This window comes from Bradysia coprophila, unplaced genomic scaffold (assembly GCF_014529535.1).
Source record: "Bradysia coprophila strain Holo2 unplaced genomic scaffold, BU_Bcop_v1 contig_94, whole genome shotgun sequence".
Taxonomy (NCBI): Eukaryota; Metazoa; Arthropoda; class Insecta; order Diptera; family Sciaridae; genus Bradysia; species Bradysia coprophila.
Genome location: NW_023504022.1, coordinates 7,218,163 through 7,245,129, shown reverse-complemented (window position 1 = coordinate 7,245,129; position 26,967 = coordinate 7,218,163). Strand labels below are relative to the sequence as shown.

Here is a 26,967-nt window from a genome sequence, read left to right as displayed (position 1 = left end):
GAATGTTTGACATTATCCTCCAAATAGTTTCTATGTTAGTGCTAGTAGCAGTGCTATTCAGACAGCCGAAATAGCTAGAAATATGTTGCATAGTCTCATCGGCAATAAATTTACCTTTCTATCAATTTTTGACGCATTAATACATTTCATAGTCATCTAGCATAATGTCTTGATTAAGACACTTTTACGTCGGTAAAATAGTTCAGATTCACAACTTTTCATGGAAAGATATAGTCAAGCCAGCAGTTTCCCTGCGCCCACCGTACACTACAATTGTATTGATAAATTCATTGTCTCTTTTTAGCCATCTACAAATGACAGTCATAATCTAATCAGTAAATCTATTAGTTCAGTTGTTTCAACTAATTTTTTACCGGCAAAAACAAAATCTTTTACTTCATTTGTTTTAGGGCACGGTTTTTATATAAGTGAATGCAAGTCAGAGCTCATTGCTTTTTTCTGACGTCGTAAGTTGCTAACATATGTCTAATCGTTTATAAAAGGTCGATGTCATCTAGGTCCTTGTCTTATTCCAGTAATTCTTCAGAAATTATTTCATGGTGTCTGTGACAGGATGAAATATAGTCACTGATTTACTGTAACTAACTATTTTATGTACAGTAGTGCGATCAAAAAAGCGTGTAAAAATATGCACGCACTGCACTGACAAAAAAGTTTCGAAAAACTCAGCTGTTGCAGGTAACTTTGTCTCCAGGTAATCTACAATAGCTGCCACAGCTGTAGCGCCCCATACACAAAATACAGCTGCGGCAGATAATGTAGATTACCTGGAGACAAAGTTACCTGCTACAGGTGAGTTTTTCAAAACTTTTTTGGCAGTGTAGTCCGCAAAAGTAACATTTGTAAATAAGTCCTCACTCCTCTACTTATGAAAAGAGCTATATTAAGACATCACTTTAGACCCTTTAGACTAGACTTTATATGAATCGAAATGGTTTTCTAAGACTTTACAACAAACGTACCTTAAAATTCAAACGATAAAAATGTGCAACACAATAAAATCCGTTGTCGAACAGAACCCGTACCAATTCCACAAAAAAAATGTGTGTTGTCATACATTGTTATGTAATTGCAGCACAAAGCGTTAATTGAACCTTTTCATAGTGGAACAGGTCTCGTAAATAAATTTAATTAAAAATGTTGATGCAAGAGGTAATCAAAGTGAATTTCTCATATTTGCTTTTTTTTCCCTTCTTCTTTCATTCCAGCCATTTATCTCTGTGTATCTCCACCACAGTGTATTAATATCTCTGTCGCTATTCGCGCCATTCTAAACTCAAGTCAAAAAATTTTTATCAAATAATTTCATCAGACAAATATATCAATTAAAATGTTGATTTTTTCGTCGGTTAATGAAATACTGCTTTTTTTCACTATTCGCTTCTTTGTGCAATGAAAGGCGAATTGGATTGTCGAATTAGTAGAAACTCATAAACAACTTGAAACTCTTGTATTATCCTCCAGTCAGATAACGACATTATTTGCTGTTTGGTAAAAGCCACTGAAAACCTTTTGTTCATTATGCATTTTAATGTCGAAAGATTAGAGACGGAAACTTTGTATTTCAGTTGGTTATAGGCATATCTAGGCATACACTCGTATTTGTTTCTTTCTTATTCAACAATCGTAATAATTGAAATTGAATATCATTTCGCTCATTTCAGTCATTTCAGTTGTATGCACATGAATAATAAAATTAATTGAATTTAGCAACTTAAAACTGAAACTTTATCTGATTTCAATCCAAATAAATAATATTTAATTTCATATTTTGAGCACACAAATAAATAAAAAAAAATCTTTTGCTTTTTTTCCGTTTCTTCATTTTACCTTTTACTTTGTGTTAAGTTCGCTTATTACGACAAACCAATATCTAATATCATCAAACGAACGGCGGCACATTCGCTATTATCGGAAAAAGTAACCTCCTGAGAGTGATGTCCACGCTAGTGCATGCCTCATTCTATTATATCTCATTCATTCATTCGTCTATGTATTATTATAGAAATGAAACATTTTTTGAAACTATAAGAATGAATGTACATTGCTGAAAAAACCCCGCAAGAAATGTAGGAAGTGTGAGATGAACTGTCAATCTTGATGTTTTCCTGTATCAGTCAGATTTCGTTACTCGGAAGTAGTAGATTATGTCCTTCATCTTCATCTGGTAAAATTTTCCGATTTTTCCCTAATTTCCAATTTTCTACTAAATTTCTCTTGTTTTGAAACATTTGGGAAAATGTGGGGAATATAGGACAACAGTTTACCAAAAACAGTCGACAAAACGACGATAAAGGTCGGTGGCGGTGTTTTTGTCAGAAATCGATGTAGGTCATAGATTTCAGTTATAAGCATCGATCTGTGTCGTCGTTCCTTCCTCCTCCTTTAGGAGTCCTATTTAGTAAAACAAAAGTTAAAACTAGTGAAGTAGTAGATTCTGAACAAATCTGCTGAAAATACTTAGACTGAAAGAAAAATCAGAACTGGTAATGATTCTGGTGATTTTCACACTTTATGAAGTAGTCGAAATATCTCTTCAAATACATCCACAACAAATGGGAAATCAACTTGTGTCCGTCTGCACGTAAAACTGTGATGGTCCATCGGGTAACAAATAAGACGAATTTGTAACAAGAATCTTTTGTTTATAATTTTCATTCAAAAATGTCTCCATAAAATGCATTATTTTGCATTGCTAAATCTGCCATAGAAGAACTCAAACTGAAAATGGAAACCGTACAGAAACATATCGAATTGATTTATTCCGAATCGCGCATATGTATGATCGTCGCAATGTTTATGCATTTTGTAAAGATAGGCTTTCAACTATAGCTAAATGTTACTTTTGCCCTGAATAATTCGAACATTAATTATGGTGAACCGGGATATGTACATTTTTACCATCATATCAATGCGAAACGAAAGAAGAAAAAAAACGACGAAAGACGCTTCGTATATTTATACTTGTTTTGTTATGCCACTGCAATTGCCATTGCAAGTTTGACTAGTCGGGTGATGGATTTTCGGTCAAATAAGCAATAAATTCTGCATAACAAGTGTCCCACATGATTCGTTGACGATGATATGTTTTATTCAATTCAATTGGATTATGCAAAATGATAAATTGGTTGTGTCGTTTATAGGATATATTTCCCGCTTATAAGGCGAGATCATAAATTTGTTGAGAGTATTCACATTTTGAAAGCGCACACAAATCTTCTTTGGATATTTCAATTTTGTTGCTTCAATCATACAGTTGGCTTGTAATGGTATCTGCATTGACTGCAATAACACTAAACTATTGCTCGAGTGAAGCCTTTAAAATCTAATAATTGCTCTTGCCTGACCACGGACGGTCTTAGAAATGTATAGCCTGATAAACACCTAAAATTCTTTGTTTTGCTTTTGAAGGTGACATTTAAGTTTAATTTGGAAAATAATAATCTTAGTTCGAACCTCCAAATACCTCATTTTATTAACATTTTTGAAACTAAAAGTCTTTGAATCTATTACTTCTTTTGTTTAAAGTTTCACCCAGCATCCGATGTAATAGTACATTTTCTACCTTGGTGTATATTTCGAGAATAACTTCGTATGTACAATTGTATATAACGAGCGCCAGCGAGTGTATATACAATTGTACATAAGAAGTGATTCGAGAAATATACACCAAGGTAGAACAATGTTTTATCTCCTGCAAGCTGATATTTCATACATTAGCGAAATAACCACAAAAATTTGGATTTAAAATTAATTAATTAAGCATGTTGTTTTAAAACGCATTCACAACAAAAAAAACATTATACAGAGAATCCTTTATTTACTTACTCACACACATATACTATCCACCTCAACATTTCGTTCAAATCACATCATTCCGACTACTCTGATTATTTGATCGATGTAGAAGTGACTAACGAACCACTACCGACACCAATTGCATCGAGTTATGTGATTTGTTGGCGTAGTGGTCAGCATGTTTGGATGATATGCTGCTGGTCCCGTGTTCGCTTCCGCCGTTCGGCGATTTTTTTTTTTTTCAAATATGTAGATGGAAAGTAAATTTACCCTAGGTGGGTTATGTGTGAATTATCCAATCGTATAGGCTGTGGTTATGTATGTGTTTGTGTTTATATGCAGAAACGCGTAATGTATGAAATATCAGCTTGCAGGAGATAAAATCTATTACTTCATTGTTTAAACATAATGCTGTTCGCTATATAAAACCACATCAACTGGAATCATAACTTTTTGTTGTCGTTGTTGGCAATAACAGATGACTTCATCTAAATTTATATATTACCATTGCAAGATGGTGATTCTTAAATGTCTCATTAGGAAATTGGATTTACCACCATCAATTTCCTTTTTATTTACGGATCTCTCATTAATTCCGTTCTCAATAAACGAAATTACTGTCGGACCATTAAAACAAAAGTGAATTTTTCAAGTAAACTCGCGAAATCTTGAAATAATCGTCCATGAAATACCTTCCTCTGAAGCTATCAATGCAATTAAATTGTGCAACAAACGTACACCTTCATGTAGTATATGGCATTACAGACGCACATACCCAGACTCGACATTGCTGTATAAAAAAACTGATCCAATTGCGATATGTGATTAAAAAAACATTAAAATATTTTCGCGGGGTATTTATGAAAAATAAATTATTCCACAAAATGATTGATTGATTTTTCGCGAATGTCAAGTGTAGTTTCGCTTTAAAATCCAGCCGAAACAAGTTAAGTTATTTGAGACGATGCGATTCCATTTATCTCCATTTATTGCAAACATTCAAGACACACATCGAAATGAAGTTCTTAAGAAATGGACTCTTGTTGCTTCCAATCATTATAACTTGATAATATTGAGGAACATGAAATGTTAACAATTTTTTAATTAAACACCATGCACAAAGTCAGAGAGAAAACCATCGCCGAAAATGAGATGGAAAAGAACTTATAATACCGTAGATAATGTGTGCAATGTACATATACCTACACTAGGGTGGATCGATTTTTCAAACTTTTCGTAACATGCCGAGACTAATCTAACTGCATCATTACTTTTTCGAATCTGTGTACTTTTCAGTACCGTTACACGTTAGTACAACACGACTGTTTGAATGAAATTTCGGGCTAACGTGAACTTGGAAGGGTGCTGCTACTTCGCTAAGCTAGTGTTCCCATAAGTCTACTTTAGACTCTAGTCTCTTTTTAACCTCTATTTCCCTTTTTAGATGAAATACGCTAGAACATCTCTCGATATCGCTTCAAAATCTTCTTCTGTATGAGTCTGAAAACCTTTCCTGAATTCGACAATGTTCAACTATGCATTGAGAATCTTCATCGCAAATAAATAGATTAAGATTGGCTCACCTAGTATGTGTATATTTATATAACGTAGATGGAAGCACGGGTTTCAGTGGGTTTCGAACATTTAACTTTTTCATGTTGCAGATATGGCAGTGTCAAATTCTGTCCAAGATGTGACATATTTGCAAGGTATTGGCCTTTTTCACAAAGTATAATCAGCGTAACCTTCGTAAAAACAATCTTGAATCTGACAAGAGCACGTGTGCCAACGTGTAAAAAACAAATGTTCGAAACCCACTGCTGAACCGTGGCGATCCGCTTGTCAAACGGACAGGACATAAACAAATTATGACCTATTGTCATAGACGAAGCTAAATGTTTTGATCAAGCATGCAAGTTGAAACAATTCATCAGCGATGAAACAGACAAGGAAGAGTTTAAAGAAAAACTTACTCAAGAATTTTATTGGGAGATTGTCGATCTGCCGAAAAATATTCAGAACTTTTGATTAGTGAGATATTGCGATTTTCACTTTATAAGTTGACGTAAAACTTGGAAATTATAAACTTAGAAGTCTCTTTTTTTGCATCCAAAAAAAGTCTCTTTTGTTCTCTTTTTCAGTGTCGAAAAACTCTCCTTTTGAACTTTTGGATCTGGGAACACTAGCTAAACCATCTAAACCTAATGAAAATGAAACCTATCACTTTCCTGAATCTCTCCAATAAAGTATTTGAACAAAACTTTTTTCGGTCAATTTCAACAATTTTTCGGTAAATTTCTAGTAAATATCTGGAAATTTACCAAAATGTACCGAAATTTACATTTTGGTAAATTTCCTGTAAATTTCTGGTAAATTTCTAGTAGATTTTTGGTAAATTTCTAGTCAATTTTTGGTAAATTTCTAGTCAATTTTTGGTAAATTTCTAGTAAATTTCTGGTAAATTTCTAGTAAATTTCTGGTAAATTTCTAGTAAATTTCTGGTAAATTTCTAGTAAATTTCTAGTAAATTTCTGGTAAATTTCTAGTAAATTTCTGGTAAATTTCTAGTAAATTTCTAGTAAATTTCTGGTAAATTTACGTTAAAATCGTTGAACATGAAATAATTCCACTTTTAAAGTTGGTAAAGCCATCCACCATATCGTACGCGGTATGCAACCGCAAAAACAACAAAAATAAATTTTAAAAAATAACCCAAAAACCACGAAAGGATATATTCATAAAGACAGTGCCATTTAATTGCACCGTAAATTTGAGAATTTATTGTCAGAAATATTTTGAATTGTTTAAGTCAATTATTTGTTTTCATTTCTTTTTACTTCACTTTTTTTTCGCCTTTTAAAATATTGTTGTCGATCAATTCAAATAATTTATTAAAAGGAAAGAGAAAAAAATCTTCTTACCAATTTTTTTTTTCGGTCAATAAAACACTATTAATGACAAGATTTCATAATAATTTCATTTTAAACAAGACTTTTTTTTCGCTTCTCTTCTTTTCGTCATTTGTTTCTTTATGATGATTGCCTCGAAGCATATGTTTGGATATATAAATATATATATGAATGACCGAATGAATGATGCATTATGATGTTATATAATTCCTCATTTTAATGAAGGAAAAAAATGCATTGCATTGATTTAAAGAACGAGAAAAAAAGTTGCTCGGTAATTGATACAAATTATTTCATATGTAATTGGGTGTAAACTATAAACTGAAGACAACGGGCGAACAGCAAAGACCAGCATAACAACAACAACGAAAATAACTAAAGTACAAAAAATGATGATAGATTGGTTGTTATGATTGCTATCTCGGTAATTTGAAAATACATTTATCATTTTTTTGGAAGACGAAGAAGAAGATGGACTAGAGAGAAGAAGAAAAAACCTACCAACAACCGAAAACATAAAATATATTTTTACACAATCCACCGAATTATAGTTTCTCGTTTTCAGCTACAATTTAATTTAATCGATGGTTTCATCAATTTTTGATCTTTTTTACGTAACCGATTTATTAAAGATTTTGCAGTCACACAACAACGTATACCCATTTGTTTCTTTGCTCTGTGTAATGGTTTACTTTTTTTTCTTTCTTGGATAGATCAGCGCGCTCCAACCAGATATTTCAAATTTATGTTCATAGCGTCACATCAGTGGATAAATTTTAAAATCAATTTTTATGATAGATGAATTGCCATGACCTGGATAGATTATCATCGGATTCATGTGTGAAATTGAAACGAAATTCGGTCTGAGATTTTTTTTTTGTTACTATCAAAAATGCAGCAATTTGCTGCGCCTAACTGTTTGTTTAGTGATTTTTGAATGGAGAAAATTTTTGGACCTTAAAAATACAAAAAATTGGTTTTTGTTGGCTATTTCCTTTAACATCAAAGATAGTAGAGACAAGACCTTATAGAAATTAGCCAGTCATCGACAACGACGGCAATAATATATGATTGGCTCTGGATAAAGTTCTCTTGTATAAAAATATTGAAGTGCTAGATTTTGTATTTCACTCTGTAAGAAACTTTGTACAATTGAAGTAACAGATTTAATGATTTTGTGGTCCTGTTCACGTACTCACGATGGAGAAAATCGACGATAAAGTGACAAACAAACTGTGCCTACTGCAATTCCGCTACTGTGTAACACTAATATATCACAACAACTATATAACCAGAGTCAATCAAGTAGCGAGGACATAGGAAGTAGGAAGATGTAGACTGGATTTACGCATCTAAATACACTAATGTCAATGTAAACAGAATGGATAGATGCGTACGGATAAATATTTACACCAACCCATTAACTTCTTATATCTCACATACTTCCAGTAGATGTTTCTATTTCATGGTTTAGTTAACACTCAAGTTAACATTTGAATTACAGCATTAAGTAAACTGTGCTTGATAGGTAAAAAGGGAAACTTTTTTTCAATTCATTTTGCAGTCGACGTCAGTGAAATTTTCCGTATTTTCAATGTACAGTCGAGGTCAGTGAAATTTAGACATGAATTTGCTTCAGATGTTTTCAGCTGGTCGACTCACACATACAAATTGCTCGTCTTTATACTGCTTCACCTCTACCACAAGCGAGAGTTTTTCACAAGTATGAATACGTACCCACACTTTTGTTTGTGTGATTGGACCAGTTGTAGCAAACTGGTGGAAAAATGTAATTGACGTCGACTGTACATTTAAAAAAAAAATGGAAAATTATACCGAACATGAATAAAATCTTCATTTCCTTGTGTTTTTTCCTCGTTTTTCCACGAATTTGGAGTTAATTAATTGCGGACATTTACTCTAAATACAAAAAAGTTTCAAATGTTCTGTGCCAATTGTAACAAACGGACAAAATATAAGATTTCGTTCACTGAATTCTTACAATGAAAACATTGAAGTTGTAACAATGCTCAAAGTTCGGACTAAATTATTAGATGGCAGAGCTTTCCTTATTGTCATTTATGTCACTCATACAATTTTCATGCAAACAATAGAAAATTAATTTAATTGGAAACGACAACGAAACGGAATAAAAATAGAAAAAAGGAGGTTAATAATGCTTCTGCTCCCTCTACACTCACCAGCAGATATATATTGTTATCGAAATTAAAATTTAAATTCAATTTATGAATATGATATGATGAGGATGTATATATATATACATACTATACAGACACGGCGGGAACGTATATCAGCCGAATAAAACTGTTCTGGCGCTTAAATTTTCCCCAACTTTAATAACACAGATTTAATAGACGTAATGTTTATTAATCATCATCATGCTAAATATGTTTTGCTAAATATCACTGATTTTACGGCTCCGCTGGGAAATAGATTATTATTTTTCGCACAACACCCCCGCAACAAAACTTCGGGTGTTTTGTTTATCGTTTAACGCCATGATTCTTCTCCCAACTCACAAAAGAAAATTTCTGGAACTGCATATTGTTGAACATGAAGTAGAAAAGAAAAACGTTTACGTTCAATTTGCAGGATCATTCCGTAAAGAATTGTTGAGGTGTACACATTGGTTCGCGATTGTGCTCTGTCCAATATTACTCTGTGTGAATACTAATTTTGAGTTATTTTTCCATACAACAAGTAAAATTGTGGAAAATTTTTGCATAAAAGAGAAATGATTTTTAATTGTGTGTGTAATGTGAATGGCAATTTTGAATGGAACGTTGAGGACTAATCAGACTTATTGTTTACAGGTGCATCATCACTGCTAGCCGCAGTTCGTGCACAACAGGGCATAGCAAATCAACAAGCAGGTCACTCGTCCAACGAGGGTCCGGCAAAAGTGGTGAAGAGTGAAGGCGTGGAGTCAAGTATGCTGCTACTGCAACCACAAGTGAGTAACATAATAAATTTGTCGTTTAACCAAAATGAACACTGTTCTTGATTGTGATTATTGTGACTTTCGGTTCTGTTGGTTCCATACTGAGAAGATGAGTTACATGGATAATTCACTGTCATCTCTGTAAGCCATCGTCCTAACCCAAACTATATGAACATTTTCTACCATTTTTGCACATTATTGATAACAACACTTTTTTGTGCAAGGATATTTAATCTGTTATCGACAATGGTGACGAAATAAAACGATGAACATTATTCTATACAGGTCAATACATATGATTAAACTAATGAAGTACAAGATTTGAGTCAAAAAATCAAAAAAAAATCAGTAACAGATCTAATGACTGTATTGAGATACGCTTGCCGTTTAGAAACAATACACCCAACATGAAACCCATACAAAAATGTAAATAGAAAGTAGTTACAGGTAGTTACATAGTCGAGGAAAATTACAATCAATCCTGTCCAGCGAGTATTTGACATTTCCAAAGAATTTCCATTACATTTAACGTGATAACCGAAGTGATACGCCGCTTGTATTTTGTTCATGTTGTGTTCTATAGAACCAACAGTCAAATTGGGTGATATAATTATTAACGATTTAAATTTGGTACGCGCCTAAGAGGCATGGATGCTTTGCGGAAAATTATACACCATACAAAGGTCGAATAAACCGTTTTCATGGAATGGAAAGTTTTGTGCCTTTGTGATTATCGACAATTTTGCAAACATGTTGAAAAGATCGTTTTTTTACTGGTTGCACTTTGCAGCCTTTTTTTTCGCTTTTAATAAAGAATACGTTGTAGAGTAACGTTGTACAAATCTGCTACTTCTTTTGTTTGTCTAAATCATATTGGAGTGTTTAACAGAAAATCTTTTACTTCATTCGTTTGAACAGATATTTTGGTATGAATGACAACCATAGTCAGACCTCATCGCCTATTTTGTCATCGTTGTCGATAACAAATGACTTACATTGTTTGATTTTCATAAACACTTCAATGGGTGCGGCGACCCCCATAAAAAATGTAAAAAAACATCGATCAAAATCTGCTGGTCATTGACATTTTTTCACTCTCTTATTCTATTGCAAAACCGATTATTTTTACCGTAAATGAAGGAAATTGATTTGGCAAAAAACCTATTATCAGATGAGCTAAATGTTATAATTTCACCATTAATTAACACGCTCGCTGTCTTACGGTGTGGTGTTGTGATATGCAAATTGAAGCCGAAAGAAGAAGAAAAAAAATTATCTTTTTCAGTATTTTACATACTCCGCGCGATATACGTGTGATTGCACATCAAATGCAAATCAAACGTCGACAAAAAGTAACCTAATAAATTATGCTTACAAATTTGAAGATAAAAATAATCAGAAACAGTTTGAAGAAAAAAAAAAACAAAAAACCAACAGCTAACGACTTCTAATCACTTTTCCAATCAAATATATCAAAATTTCATGGAATATTTCGCTAATTTTATGTTAATCCGACGAAACAAATGTCGAAACGTTATATATGTTTGAATGATTAATCAGCATCATAATGCATCGACGATTGGTTAAATCGTTTAAAGAAAAAAAAACCAAACAGAGAGAATTACATCAAACGATTGAATTGAAAAAAAATATCTATCTGTGCACGAACGACGACGTTTTCGAGATCGAACAATAAATATGAATTGAAAATTTAATAAATTAATTGTAATTAATTCAATAAATTTCCATAAATATGAACAAACACACACACAAGTTGGTGTGCGATGATCAAAATCGGAGATATGAAACAATAAAAATTTTCCTTCGCTTGATATGCATTCCCCAACTAGTTATACATTACCGTTCTGAAGATCTCATTAATTATTTAAGCGCTTCCAAACGACAATATCGATATTTATTAAATTAAAACCATTTTTACACGACCCAATGTAATGTGTACCGTCTGTTCATAATTCCTTACAATTCGTTCGGTTCATAAGAGTCACAGGAAATAATTCGAATGCATTCAGTAAAAGGTATAAAACATATCATTACATTAGAAGACAGTAGAGTTAAAACGACAACCGATTCAAGTAATGTTCTCAATAGAGCTTGGGAGACCCGTACGAACCAGAGTAATAACACTGATGGAGATGACAAACTTATAGCTAGATTTTACACGGTATCCAGTTGTTGTTTTTGAGCCATCATAATAAAATAGCTTTCTTTCATGTAAAATGTTAAAAGATAGAAATTTACGATTTTATTGCCTACCCCATGGGAAAGTTGACCATTACACAGCAGTTTGCCCTCTGCAAAAGTCATCCTTTAAACGAAGAATTTTTTCGACTCATTTTACGTTAATTCTTTATGATATTCAATTTTGGCATGAGGCAGGCGAAAAATCAGGATAATTTGGATGCTACTAGACAATTCATTACCTCAGAAACAACTTTGTGATACTAGCCAAACAACTCGTGTGTTTTTAGTCCAAATGTTTCGGTAACTGTTTTTCAGAAACCAATATTTTCTTGAATTTTCCCACACTTTCCTAGATTTTCTTTAAAAAATATGACGGAAATTTTGTGGAAATATGTGAAATTTCCTAAATTTTTTCAATTTTACCCAAAATCATTTTTTGGTAAACTTAAGGAAAATATGTGACAAATTTGGGAGAATATTGGAAAATGTCTGTGAGTTTGAATTTCATCACAAAAATATTACACCAGATTCCGCCAATAACGGTCTGTTGCGCTACAATTTTTAAGACTGAAAACTCTAGTTTCAAGAAAAAATCATAGTTTCAGCCATTAGACTGATCTTTCATCTATTGCCTCAAAGTGTTAAAAATTTGATCTGAGGTAACTGGTCATACAAAACTATTATAATTGGCGGAGGTCTGCATTTTCAAACCCATATTCTACGGCGATCTCCGCTATCAAAATTTTTTCTCCGCCAATAAGGGACTTGTTCCATAGTTTTTCACGCTCTATCGTCTCCAGCAAGTTTTATTCGTTCACCATAGAAACTCAGGCGTCCGCTGATAGACGATTTTACAGATTTTGAAAATTTACCATCAGCGAACCGTCGAGTTATGTGGGAGGACAACCAAAACTTTCGGGGATGGAAAGAGCCGGAAAAACTGTGGAACAAATCCATTAATGGCGGAGAAAAAATTTTGATAGCGGAGAATTGCTGAGGCTCTAAAGTTCCAATTCCCTTAAAATGAATTACTTTAGAAACACGTCACGGTACAATCAGCTAATACATGAAACGGCAAATCATCTGTTGTCGACAGCAGTGATAAAAATGAGCGTAAACTGCGCAAATTGTGGTTTTGTATAGCAAAATGAATGATAAAATTCATAAAGTAAAAGATTGTAGTATCGAACATTAGGTGGTAGCTTTGACAAAAGAAGTAGCAGATTTACCCCAGTTTTTTGCCGTTTTTAAAAGGTTTAAAATCAACTTCGTTAGTTCTATTCATATCCTGCTTTTTTACCATGATGGCTTGTTTCTGTGCCAAAGTAAAAACTGTAGATCATGTTGGCTCGCAAATTTTGGAATTTATGAAAGTAATAGCCTATCATAGCTTCGTGGTAAAAAATTGACCTGTGGGTCTTCACTTCGAGCTGCCAACTGACTTTCCAAAATTTTGGAGAGAATTTTCTGGAATTTATTTCCTCTAAAATATGCCCTGCTATTGTCGAACAATTTTCGACTTAACTACAGTAAAACTACGATTTCCAACCGATTGTCAGTTCCTCATTTTATGTTTGATGCTTCAGTCACTCTAAGTTATTAAAAATAAAATAAAAACCATGAGACCTGGCGCACATAATACGAATTGCACGGGGGTAAATAATGATCATAAAAAAATCATTTATGTTGTCTATTTCGCTGATGCATAATGCATTTTAGCAGACATTTGTGTATGTTACACCGAGCCATTTTATTCTATTATATAAAGTGCCAATGGTAATAATGAAAATAATTTTTTTTTATCTGATTTCATCAATTAAACCGTGACGATATATTTTCAATAATCAGGCACCGTATCTGATAATCAGATATATTTCATTGTGAGCTCCTGGCAGGGAGTCTTTATGTTTGTTATCCGTGTACGAACATTGAAAACCATTCTTTGAATTTGATTTTTGAAGATGTAAACAGTGCGATAAGCAACAATGTAATGGAAAGTATAGATGTTAACTTACTCACATAATAATAATATGTGACCTGACCTGGTATGGTACATATAAAATTGTTTGCATAAAGAGTTTTATGTCAGGAAGCGTAGCAAAATGAATTGGTGACGCTCAGGTTTTATGTTTGTCCAATGAAGGAACTGTACTAGTCATTCATAATTGTTACCACCATACACAACACCTATATATATCGCTAAACCAATAGAATTGCGTTGCCATAATGGCTGTTTCAGCAAGGGGTGGTTGCTGTCGTTTTGCTAAGCAACCGAATAGGACATGCGCTATTGTTGCTGCTACTGTGTAATGTACAGAAAAAACCATAACCAGACATCTTTGCTCCACCCTCTTGTGTTGATTGTGTCTTTCATTCCGTTTCGGCTTAATTTGTGTCTCTCCATGCAATTGCACAATTTATGTTTCAATAAATTTTTAAAATTTCAATTAAAACAATATTCTTCTTTGTCCGTTCTTTCCAGGCTTCTTTTAGTTCTATTTCTTCATTTGACCTTTCACCGTCATCCCAACAACATCAATATTGTTTCGATTCGTCAACATTTGGATCGCAGAATTTGGACCTGTTCCCTGAGATCGTTTTTACTCAACAACAACAGCAACAACATCATCATCATCAACAACAACAACAACATCAATCCCAACAACAACCACAGACGTCCCATTCATCATATTCACTTGATGCGAATCGTCTGACCGTCCAATCACTTCACTCGAACTCCTCCAGTGAAACGTTGATCGGAAATAATTCACAATTTGGATCCACTGACAATATTACAGCGAACACAATCTTATCACCATACCGAGAGGACCAGTATCGTTCGTCAGCCAGTTCAACCACTCCAACATCGATCGACGACTTTTTGGACCGATCATCGACTAGCGCAGAAGATATTGGCATTTTATCGCTACGGTCCAGCAGTGATCCGGTAATTGCGTTGCATTGCTTGGAGTCTAGACAGGCCGTGCGCGAAGAATTGACATCGAGCCAATCGGACGAACAGAATTTAGCCCATTCGTCACTACCAAGTTTTCAAGAAACTTATTCAATCAAGTACAATCAACTATCAAGCCTAGGACTAAAGATGGATGAGGATTGCTACAATGTCGCTTCTCCGCATCATCCAGGCGTAGCCACATATCATCACGGCCATGGACATCATCCACAAACATATCACCAGGAACATCAATATGATTATCAGACGAACGTTCAATTTGCCACACCGAACACAACATTCTACCCGTTTGAACAGCCGGGAATGGTGAGCATACATTTGAGAATATTTTAAAACGAAAATCCAAAAATTAATCAAATTTTTTACTTTAATTACAGTACGGGCCCAATGTACCGCAGGACAGTTATTCGTTACCTCCATTTCCAAATGTGTCTGAGCTGCATCTATCGACATATCGACGTTCATCTCTTCCAATACAACGATCAGAATCAACATCGAGTAGCGAGAGCCCAAAGCCGCCTCGCATGAATATACTGAAAACGATTCCAAGTGCGTCTAGTTCCGCTTCCACATCACCCAGTTGCATCAACAACAACAATCCAGCCCAGGCCAATAACAATGAAACATTAAATACCCGAATGTCCAGTTCATCGGCATCGTCGGGCAATACTCCAATCAATACACCGCCACACCCGAACAGTCCATCTCAACTCTGTGCTGTCTGTGGAGACATAGCTGCGTGCCAACATTATGGAGTGAGAACTTGCGAAGGTTGTAAGGGTTTCTTCAAAAGGACGGTACAAAAAGGATCCAAGTACGTTTGTTTGGCCGACAAAGCTTGTCCCGTCGATAAACGACGACGGAATCGATGCCAGTTTTGCCGATTCCAAAAATGTCTGGTGGTTGGTATGGTGAAAGAAGTGGTACGAACCGATTCGCTGAAAGGCAGACGAGGACGACTACCATCAAAACCAAAATCTCCGCAAGAATCTCCACCGAGTCCACCTGTGTCAATGATAACAGCCTTGGTACGAGCACATGTTGATACTACACCCGATGTGGCCAATTTGGATTACAGACAATACAGAGAGCCGGGTCCCATGGATCCGGCATTGTCAGAAGCGGAAAAAGTGCAACAATTTTATAATTTATTAACCACATCCGTCGATGTAATTCGTCAATTCGCCGACCGACTTCCGGGTTACACAGAACTATGCCAGGTAAATGGAAAATTTCAATTTAATAACTTTCCCTTGTTTCGCCTTTCCTTTGTTTCGTCTTCCTTGCCCCCTTTTACTTACAATATTTTAAAACGCTTCCATCGATTGGTTCATTGACAGGAAGACCAGGAACTGCTATTTCAATCATCTTGCTTAGAATTATTTGTACTACGACTATCTTATCGTGTCCGCATCGACGACACAAAAATGACATTCTGCAACGGGGTGGTTCTGCACAAAGTCCAATGCCAGCGATCGTTTGGCGAATGGCTGGGAACGATTTTGGAATTTAGCAAATCACTTCATGCATTAGAAACGGACATATCGGCGTTTGCATGCCTATGTGGACTGACATTGGTTGCAGGTAAATTAAAGAATCATAAAAAAAGAAAAACCGTTGAAAGAGATGTAACGGATGAATTTGTTCCATCACAGAACGTCATGGTCTCAAGGAACCAAAGAAAGTGGAACAACTCCAAGTGAAAATAATAAACAGTCTTCGCGATCATGTTACCTACAACGCTGATGCCCAAAGAAAACCGCACTATTTGAGTCGACTACTTGGCAAACTGCCGGAACTACGCAGTCTAAGCGTTCAAGGACTTCAGAGGATATTTTATTTGAAATTGGAAGATCTCGTGCCGGCACCACCATTGATTGAGAATATGTTTGTGGCCAGTTTACCATTTTGAATTAAGTTGATTCGAAAAACGAACCGATGATGTACGCGATTGTGATCGATGGGTAAAAGATTTTTGAAAAACAAATGTTTATTAATTCGTAGATTGGTGAACGTGTGATCTCTATCTCTTCTCCTATTATAGCTCTTTCCTATTGCATGTAGACGTTCGTATATATCAGTTGATGTCACAGTTTCTTTATCGTGTAATTTTAAGACTTAAATAATAAAAAGAAAATGAATCACTAAAGTGCTATTTATATAAAAAGGATTTAAACAAAGAAACGATTTACGTAAAATGTGGAAAATCGGACGTAGATTTCCAGTTGAATCTGTTACACGTCCAAACGGCACCCTAACGTTTTAATTACATCAATGAAATGTCTGTATTTAATAACTATTTAAGGAGAAACGTTTATAATGTCCATTTTTGTGTTTGGAAACGCAGGCTTTACCTCTGATGTAATGGTAACTGTTAAAAATTTCTTTTGTCGTCACATAATCACCGAAACATAAAATTTTATTATTAAAACAATCAAGTGTTAACCGGACAAGTGTTAGATGTTTACTGATCAGTGTTTGATGTTGACACAATACCAGACATATTTTCAATCGTCGATTAATAATCGTAATAAGCGTTACAGATTCTACCACGAATTATTATGAACAACCCGCACATGAAGCAGAAATTTAACCAATTAATTGGTAAGCCGCATTTACAACAACTCTAGTGTCCCTTGAATCATTCCATTAGTTTTAAAAGGTGCATGTTGTCACAACATTGTTGTGCAGCAAAAAATCCCTGAGCAAATAGATTTCATCAAATTCCACCACCAGATTTACCGCTTTGAATGTTTGACTACTGTTGGATTTGCCTCTCAAATTTAGCTCCAATTCCCTTTTTGTCTAACCGGAAAGTGAATACAGAAACAAGTTCTCACGTAGCAGAAGTCTAAATACTTTGAAGGCATAGATTTGAACCAACGTGCGAGTGCTTTTTATGAACATTTGGAGTATGAATACTTCAAATGTTCACAGTTGTCTGCCTGACCGTCTGGTTTGATATTGAAATACCGAAATGCCGAAATATTGCTGCTTCGGCTAGCCGATATGTTAATCCGATCAACAATATTTCGAAAATCAGGGACGCCTCGCAACCAACCCCAAACGACCGAACAAAGAACACAGTGTCAAAAGCTAACTCAACCCATTTTCAAACGGAAATGTTTTTTGCCACTGTTTCGAACTGTAAGATATGATGGCGTTTTACCATGCTTTACATATTCAAAAATGTCACATATCTTCAGGACATGTCGACATAGATAGGCACTAAGAAATTGAGCTTAAATCCTTAAGGCATAGGCTCTTGCACTGGCAAGATACAACAATTTGAAAAGCATGGTATTTAGAAAGATGTGTAGATGAAATTGCACAATCATTCATTGTCCCCATCTGCCTGGATTGAAGTATATCGGTTGCAATCTATTTACTACGTAAGTTCTTATGCCAATATCTCCAAATATTTCCATTTTTTCCACAAAAAAAAATCGGGAAAATTTGGTAGATCGATTTCCCAAAAATAGTCCCTTGTTTTATGAAAATTCGTCAAAAACTGGAAAATTCATCCATGGATTTTAAAACGGTTAGCCATCTGTTAGCGGCAAAGGTGCCAAAATAAAACGATGAATCTTCGACATTATTCGCTTATATGGCAGCCATACGTCAATAAACAAATGAAGTAAAAGATTTTGTATCGGAACAGTAAAGAAATATTTTAAACAATATAAGAAGTAAGAGATTTGGTGTTCATACCGTGATTACACTTGCCATTTTTGTAATTGAGTGCAATTTTCTGTGCCAAGATTCAGTACACCATCTGGATACTGAACATTCACTAAAGAAAATCCAATAATCTCCAATCAATCAACACTGAAATCTACTTGATCGAATCACATGTTTCCCAATTCACATTCCTTCCGGTTCGATATTTTCAATAATAAATCAGAAAACTTTAGACCTTGACTCATTCTCTGACAAACTACACGTTTCCGTAGACAAATTTCGATCCAATTAATACTATACGTGCATCGTGCACTTCATAATATGCCTTTCAAAACATTCAATAAATTGACTTCAAAAATGCGGTGGCCAACATCAAAATACAATCAATTTCCGTTACGTTTCGTGACTATCCTTGTTATTGGTTTTCGGTTTTTATTTTAGGGGTAAGTCAATCAAACAAAGCCAAGCATTACGGTGTGGTTGCATATTGAAAGACGACAATTTTACACGTAAAATTTCCAGTTAAATATTTACAAATCAACAGAACAAAACATGAAGAGGAACGAAAAATGTTGAATTAAAATGAAATATAAAATAAATAGCTGCTGACAGGTGTAATTTGTGGTTTCTTGCTTATAAATATAAAGTAAATTTTCTTCTATATTTTCGAGAGAGAGTGTGTGTGTGTGTGAGAGAGAAAGAGAGAGAATTTTATCGAATCAATTAGTTTTCCGAGTTGGATATTTTTTTGTTTGTATTGTTTGTGTCTATTAGTATTTAAGTGGAAAAAATCTATAGATTTTGTTGTTATATCTTCGACGAAAACATTTCACAATCACAATCTTGAGAGCTTTTCATGCCTTGTTTTTTATACATCGTACAAAACATATTTTTATGGATAGATTTTGATCACAATGAACAAAACAAAATAGAAAATTTAAATAGAATTAAAGTTTAGCGTTAAAGGAAATAGAAAAATAGTTCATCAATTTTACAACACAAAAAGAAACTCTAATTATAATAACACTATAAGATAACCACACACGTACTTACTTAATTTACATGAATATATAAAGTGAAGAGAATATTTTTTAACTATTTTGGTAACATAAAACAGAGAAGAAAAATTTTTAGAAAACAAAAAATATGAAAAAATAAAATTATTTTCATCCCCGATAGGATATCTAATATATTTTAACAATTAAGTGTATTAAGGTCTAAGAAACTATTTAACAAAAATTGAGAAAGAATGAAAGAAACATTTTACTTTATTGTGCGATATATACATGCTAGTCCATTTTGTTTAAGAAACAAAATTATTTTTTTTGTATATTTTTACCAGATTTAGATTTAGAATGTGAGAGATCCTTAATCTCTTGATTTTTTTGCCAGTGTTTTAATGTTTACATCAGTATAGAAATTAAATGTAAAAAATAATAAATTAGAATTTAAGAATCGTAGAGTTACCAGTTCACTTGCCATTGAATTAGTTTTTTTTTCGTCTTTTTATTATTTACTTTTAAATGTGAAATCGACCGGTTAAATCGTTCTCAATGAATTTTTTTTAAATTTGATTTGATTTGTTCGGACACCTTACTAACAGCCTCTTTACGGCCAATAACAAGTGCAGTGTTTGGACCTCTAGGCTTAACGTGACTTCCAAACCACGCCTCGAATTATGCAAATACTCTATGAGGAAAAGTGTCTCTGCTAAATTGATATCTCGCCTAAATGTAGACAAGACATATGCCCATTATATTTGGGTTACACGTCATACGTCAGTGTGTGCATCGTTAAAGCCACCAAACACACTGTACCTATCCAAATCATGAAGCTTGAGTGAACTATAGGATGTTACCAATGCGATAAAATCAGTAGAAAAAATCCATGTGGAATTGTTTGACACGGGAATCAAACCCGGATCATCATGGTGGAAGGATAGGTAAACACTGAGCCATCCCGTTCCTTTTTATTTACATTATCATTAGAATCTCCTGTCCTATCATGGGCAATACGCCTGCCAATAAAACTAAATCTAGGGAAAAGGTCTACTGAATTGAACTGCAAATTCCAATTATTAAATTAATTTTCTCCAATTGCTTCTCATTATTTCGACGTAACAAGTGCAATGCATTTCGAACGTTCTTATAACACAACTAAAATATCGAAAACAATAATCGGCAATCAGGTAGTTATCTTAATGACAGCAAGCTCTTATTTTAAACATAAAATCGAGACACTTGCTGCTGGAAACCAAGATATTGTTAGAATGATTCTTGTTCTCTTGTTCTCCAGTTGATTTTTAAGCAGAGTCTAGTTTTGGAAAAACATTTTCCCAAATTTTCCCAGATGTTTCCATATTTCCCCTTTTTTTGAAAATACGGAAAATTTGAGAAAATATCGGAAAATGATTTTCCAAAAATAGTCCCCGTTTTAAAGTAAATTTTTAATGAACATCAGGGCCTGTTATTGAGAATTTTATTTACTAAAATCACTGAAATTTACCCAAATTTGCTGAAATTCACCTTTCAGTGAACTTTCGCTAGGTAGATTTTAGTAACTTTCAGTAATTTGATTCAAATTCTCTATAATAGGGGCTGATGAACACACTGTAAATATGTCCGGCTGCAGGCGCATACTTGAAATATAACTCGCTAAAAGAGACAGGTGAGCATGTGAATCTTTCGAAAGCAATTCTTTGAGCACCTTTTTGTTTATTGAAGAGGAAGAAGAAGGTGATCCTTCCATTATACTCTAAACTATTCGCACTTTAAGAGCATTTCCTCAACACTGCACATTCCCAATCCCATATTAGTTATATCTGATTCTTGAGTTTTAAATAAAAATCTAGCAAAGAACCGATCAAAAATAAAGACCAAAACCAAAACAAATGACACAAACGACGCTATAATGTACATTAAAAAATTAACAACAAAATAAAATCTCTTATACTCGATTATACGTAAAAATAGGACGCAGAAATCTGGTTTGCAACTTCTGTCTTTAGCCATCATGAGTTAATTAGCAGTGCCATTGGTAGGAAAATTTTTATTTTATTTTTATTTTTCGAAACAGAAAGTGCACGAATTGATTTAACAGAATGAAATTAATTTTTGTGATACCAGTAAGTGAAAAACGATAGAATTTTGTGATTTATAATTTTCCTTACAAACATTTTCGTTCGATTGATTTTTACTTCAACAAATTAAAATTACTTAACGACAACAAAACAAAGACAACGTGAGAGCTTTTTATAGAATTTTGTTATCCATCCATAAGCCACATCCCAAACATTTTTAATTTAATATTTTTTTACTGTTTAGTAATATGTAGAATGTACGGTCGCGTAAGTTGGTAGATATTACAGATGAATTTTGACTTATTTAAACTCTAGCAGACGACAAACATTATAATTATATCAAATCTACTACTTCTTTTGATCCAAATTAGTTTCAGTTGATTGATGCGGAATCTTTTACTTCATTTTCTTTAACATACATTAACATACATTTCGCTATAAAAGGTCGAACCACCCAGAATTCATCGATTATTTTTCTCATCGCTGTCGATAACAGATGACAAAGTCAGTAAATCTTAACTTCGTCTGTCGAACCAAGGCTAAGTAGCAGTACATTACATATCGCGATGGAACAATTGAAAGAATGTGGTTTAATGTGTGAAAATTGTTAATCCGATCCAAAGACAAGTTCAATAATCACTAAAGAAACTATTTCCATTAGGGGACATTCATAAAAGACGTCCGGAATTCAGTGTTGTCATACCGGTCTTAATTGATAAATCCATAAATGTGAATTTTTGAGGTGATAAAATGTACGACCGAGCCCTCCAAATATAACCTTTAGTTTGGAGTAGGTCGTAAATTTTACTTCCATAAATTGTTACTTCGCGAGCTATAACACTGAGTCTGACAGCACTGAATTGCGGACGTCCTTTATGGATGTTCACTTGTCTTATGAAAATAAAGGACCGGTAATTCGAAAACACCAGGCAAGGTTATTCATCCAATTAAACTTTACCTGGTGTTGTGATTGAACGATGATAAATTGAGTAAATGTAATGTAATGTTCAACGAATAAATCGAGAAAATATGTTCTGTTCAATCTGAAAACTGACGCGACTGTACAATTTTAATTTACAAATTTTAACTCTAGAAAAAACGAACGAAAAGAAACAGAAAATGTCTAGATTATATTATACAACTTGCATGCATAGTAAATAAATGGCTTTGTGTGTTAAACCCTTCACACACAAATTTTTCAATTGCATATACAATTTAAGTGTTAAACTTAGACTTAGAACTTAGATTTATATGAACAGAGAATGTGTATAAAAGAAAATTGTCTTTATATAAAAATATAAAATTTGTTGTAAAACTGCCCCCGAACCCCGTGTAAGAATCATTTTTAAAAGAATAATGTAAAATGTATAATTTATGTAACTTTTTAAGGAACAATATATTAGTTTCTGTAAAATGATGAAAAGACAGAACACTTCAATTAGAACTCAGCACATATCTTGTTAACGAACGAAAATAGAAGTCGGATTGGAAAATGGAAAATTATCGCGGATGACAAATAGTTTTGATATTTTACACAAACCAAGAAGAAGATGAAAGTAAATGAACCATGAGATTTATATAACAAAAGAAACCCAGTTACAATTTAATGTATTTAAGTAAAATTATTGTGAAAACAAATTTGTGAGCACAAAACATCTGAAAATCATATGATAATAAAGCCACGTTTCCTTATTGTTAAAATTTTTGTTTGAATTTTTCGGCGATTTCAACTATACTCCTCCCTCAACATATATGGTAAAATATGTCAACAATATGTCTAGCAACCTAACTACATTTATTAAGATGGTAAAAATGCAACGTAGAGGGTATTGATGTCAATAAATGCAATATTGCACCAAGAGAAGTGAGGTCTCTATATAAATACAATTCGCTACTATCTACCGGATACTCACATCACGTGCCGAAAAAATCCAGGATTATTTCCAAGGAACAGCGGTTCTTACCGGATTTAACACAATTCTTTACCTACGGCGATAAAGAAACTCACCAGTGCAAAATTCAAATCAAATTCCGATCATTTTTGGATGTTATCCAACTTCCTGCCGTGTTGTACTTAATTTTGTTAGAAAGAAATTCATGTGGTCGATTGTTTTTAAGTTCCAACAGTTCCATCAATAAATTACACACTTGTATGTTACACCAATTGACTCGCTCTACGGCTCTACGCGTGCTCGCAGAAACAGTAAGGCCGAAAGTCAATGCGAACTGTATTGACGTATAACAAAGTAGAGCGTGTGGATAATTGAGGTGGCTGTAGCTTCTTATCTATGCGTTCATTGTTTTTTTCTTACAGTCAGTCGCTTAAAACTCTTTACATCAGTAGAAACAATCTAGAAATTTAGAAAGAGGTTGAAAATACCGATGATTTTTGAATATTTCCCGCTCTTTGCGGTATTATCTCCAGCGTAGAACAAAAAAGTTCTTCAGTTCTTCAAAATCCACATTGACTCAGATTATCAAACCGATAAAAATACCCTCAACTTCTTTTGGGAATTACTCACAGACCATCAGTGAGACATTTGATCGATATTGTTTGTACCATTGCCAAGGCAAGGGCTGTAATTTCACCATGTCTTGTCCAGGGCATAGAGTCAAAAAACAAGAACAGGCGAGCGAAGCGAGTGATTTTTTATAATTGTTGCACTTTATTAAGATTGTTTTTCCATTTATACATTAAAGTGAACGGAAAGGTGAGCTACCACTCTTCTACAATTCAAGAAAATTAGCATTTATTTTGAGTCTAGCGTTCGTTTACAAATTACTTCCAGTTTTTAATTTTCCAGTTCCCAAGTCACTCGTCCATTTCACAGCAGTTTCAAACATATTGGATGTAGTTCAGCGGGAAGCAATTTTCATCGGGAAATATATCTCACTTCCCTGTGACTGTAGCGATTTTTTCTTAACGGTAGTGACCATACATTTGAGAAGATCCTGACTTTCAGTAAGTGTAATGCAAAGTAATTTTTTCTCCTAATTATTATTAGTGATGATCTCCTGATCATTTTAGGCCTAAAGAAAGAAAAAGGTCGGCGGGCGGTTTTTGAGATAAATTGAATTTTATGGAGTGGTGGTTGTGTCACGTGTCCAGATACGAATGTGGGGCGCCAAAACAAGGATTTTTAGGTATCTATATCCTTGTTCTGCCGCCCTACATTCATATCTGGACACGGCATGCTCAACATCCGCCACTGCAACACCTTTAGTTTTCCTCTAAATCTATCTTTTAGTTCTCCTTCTGGATGCAGAACGCGACTTTAAGACCAATGGTATAGCATTTCAGAATCAGGGAGCCAGTCCAACTAAAACATAATATATCGCCTTTGCGGAAGAGTCGAAAAATTTTTTGTTCTGGCCTAGTGATGTTTGAAGTAAAGTTGATAAAAAACATGCCATTGTCAATAGCATGGCATGTGTGGTATCGTTTGAAAGCTAGTGACATCAGCTACCCGATACACAAACAAAAACAGAAAAGAATGTTGGTCCAGATCTGTTAAAATGACATAAACTTTCACTTTCAATTTATCTCAAAAACCACCCGCCGACTTTTTTCTTTATTTAGGCCTAAAATGATCAGGAGATCAATGCCAATAGTAATTAAGCAAAAAATTACTTTGCACTACACTTTTAATTAAACTTTGTTCAACCACACCGTGTAACATATGTAAGTTCCCAGATGTCCTTCCACTTTAAAATTCACAGGTTAAAATTTTCGAGGTGTAGCCCTTGCGTCGAGATCTCTGCATTCGATTTTACCGAAGATAAACTCATCTCAGTCATTATTTTAATTTTTTTTATATTTATTTTCCGTTTACAGTTTGTTTAAACATGCTACATATACATTACATGTCGCGCTCGTTATTGTTTTCTGATTTTTTTTTTCTTTATAAAGAAAGATCCGAATTAATTTGTATAATTTCTTGGTAGTAAATTTTTCATTTTCATTGACTGTATTTAGAATATATTTTCCATTTTTTTTAAGTTTTAGTGTTAACGTACCCTGTGTTCTTAAAAAAACATCTTTTTCCTATTTTAAAATATTTCGTAAAAATTATTTTTCAGTAACATCGTTTTCTGGTCAGTTGATTTTTCACGGATAGTTCGCAATTAGTGAGAGATAAAAGGGAGATGAATTGAAGTCAATCAAAAGATATTTTTAAAGATTCGAATAGAAAATTTCGCAGAATCTTCCTAAAATCAGCGCATTCGAACATGTGGTGATCCCAAAAGTCCAATTCGACTAATATCAACGCAACGCTCAATACATGAAGCAGACTTTTTTTTGGCCTGTACTAGATATTTCGAGTAGATGTGAAGTGAAGACGATTTGGTCCCCAAAAGTACACTTTCGGTATCACTACTTAGTGGAGATGTGAAGGAACGACCATGCAGAATAGATAGCTTTCATTGAGTTTAGACGATTTACTGGAGCAGCAGCACTGTTACAAGCACACCTTAGCCCGCTGTGTGACACTCAAAAGTAGTGTGATTCGAAAAAGTAATGAAGCAGAACATATTTGTAGAACAAAAGAAGAATTCCTGGAATTTTTTTGATCGTGCAGTTAACATGACTTTCGAAGCACGCCTCAAAGGATGCTAATACTTTCTGAGGAAAGTTAGGTGCTTAATTGATGTGTCGCCTAAATGTAGGCTAGACATACGCATAAAAATTCATCGTATTTGGGTAACGTCATACGAGTCATTCCGTTTGTACATCGTTGCAACCACCAAATACACTGGAACTAGCCAAATTATGAAGCGTGAGTGAACTTTTACGTTATCAATGCGATATAATCGCCGTAAAAATTCCATGTGGAAGTGTCTGAAGTGTCTTTCCGGTGTCTGGAAAGCTAGAACGTAAGCACTCAGCCACCGTCTTATGTACTCATCATTTTTTTAAAACCATTTTTCTAGGTCTACAAAACCTGTGTACTCAAATTCATTTTCAAAAATGTCGAAAAGAGCCTCAGAACTGATTATATTTTATAAACTAATAGAATATACCTTCTTGGCCATGTAGGCTGTAGGAGACAAATGTTTTGAATAAATGTTAAGATCAGATACTGCTTCACTGGTTAACGGTATTTTAACTAAAGTATTTATTGCAAAATGTAGGATCGCGAGCGAAGCGAGCAGAATTTTTTGAATGTAACATTTGATGCTCTTGATACATTCCAGTGACTTTAGATTTATTATTTCAATCGAAATTAAAATAAAGAGAATTAGAAGACTTAGGAGGATTTCTCAAAAATAAGGAAAATTGTGAAAATGTATATGTGTGGGCAGCCTGTATTTTCCTCCGAATTTTTAAAGAAAATTCTGA

The 26,967-nt window shown here is 34.1% G+C and overlaps 1 protein-coding gene across 1 annotated transcript in view; it reads left to right on the top strand.

Annotated features, from left to right (window-relative positions):
• Window positions 1–19,656, top strand: part of LOC119085177 (probable nuclear hormone receptor HR38) — a 57,007-nt gene extending 37,351 nt beyond the window's left edge. The window contains exons 2-6 of the mRNA XM_037195485.1: window positions 9,563–9,702; window positions 14,375–15,172; window positions 15,244–16,086; window positions 16,207–16,450; window positions 16,522–19,656. Coding sequence (XP_037051380.1) covers window positions 9,563–9,702; window positions 14,375–15,172; window positions 15,244–16,086; window positions 16,207–16,450; window positions 16,522–16,778 — 2,282 coding nt within the window. The 3' untranslated portion in view covers window positions 16,779–19,656. The remainder of the gene's footprint in view (window positions 1–9,562; window positions 9,703–14,374; window positions 15,173–15,243; window positions 16,087–16,206; window positions 16,451–16,521) is intronic.
• Window positions 19,657–26,967: the final 7,311 nt, after the last annotated feature.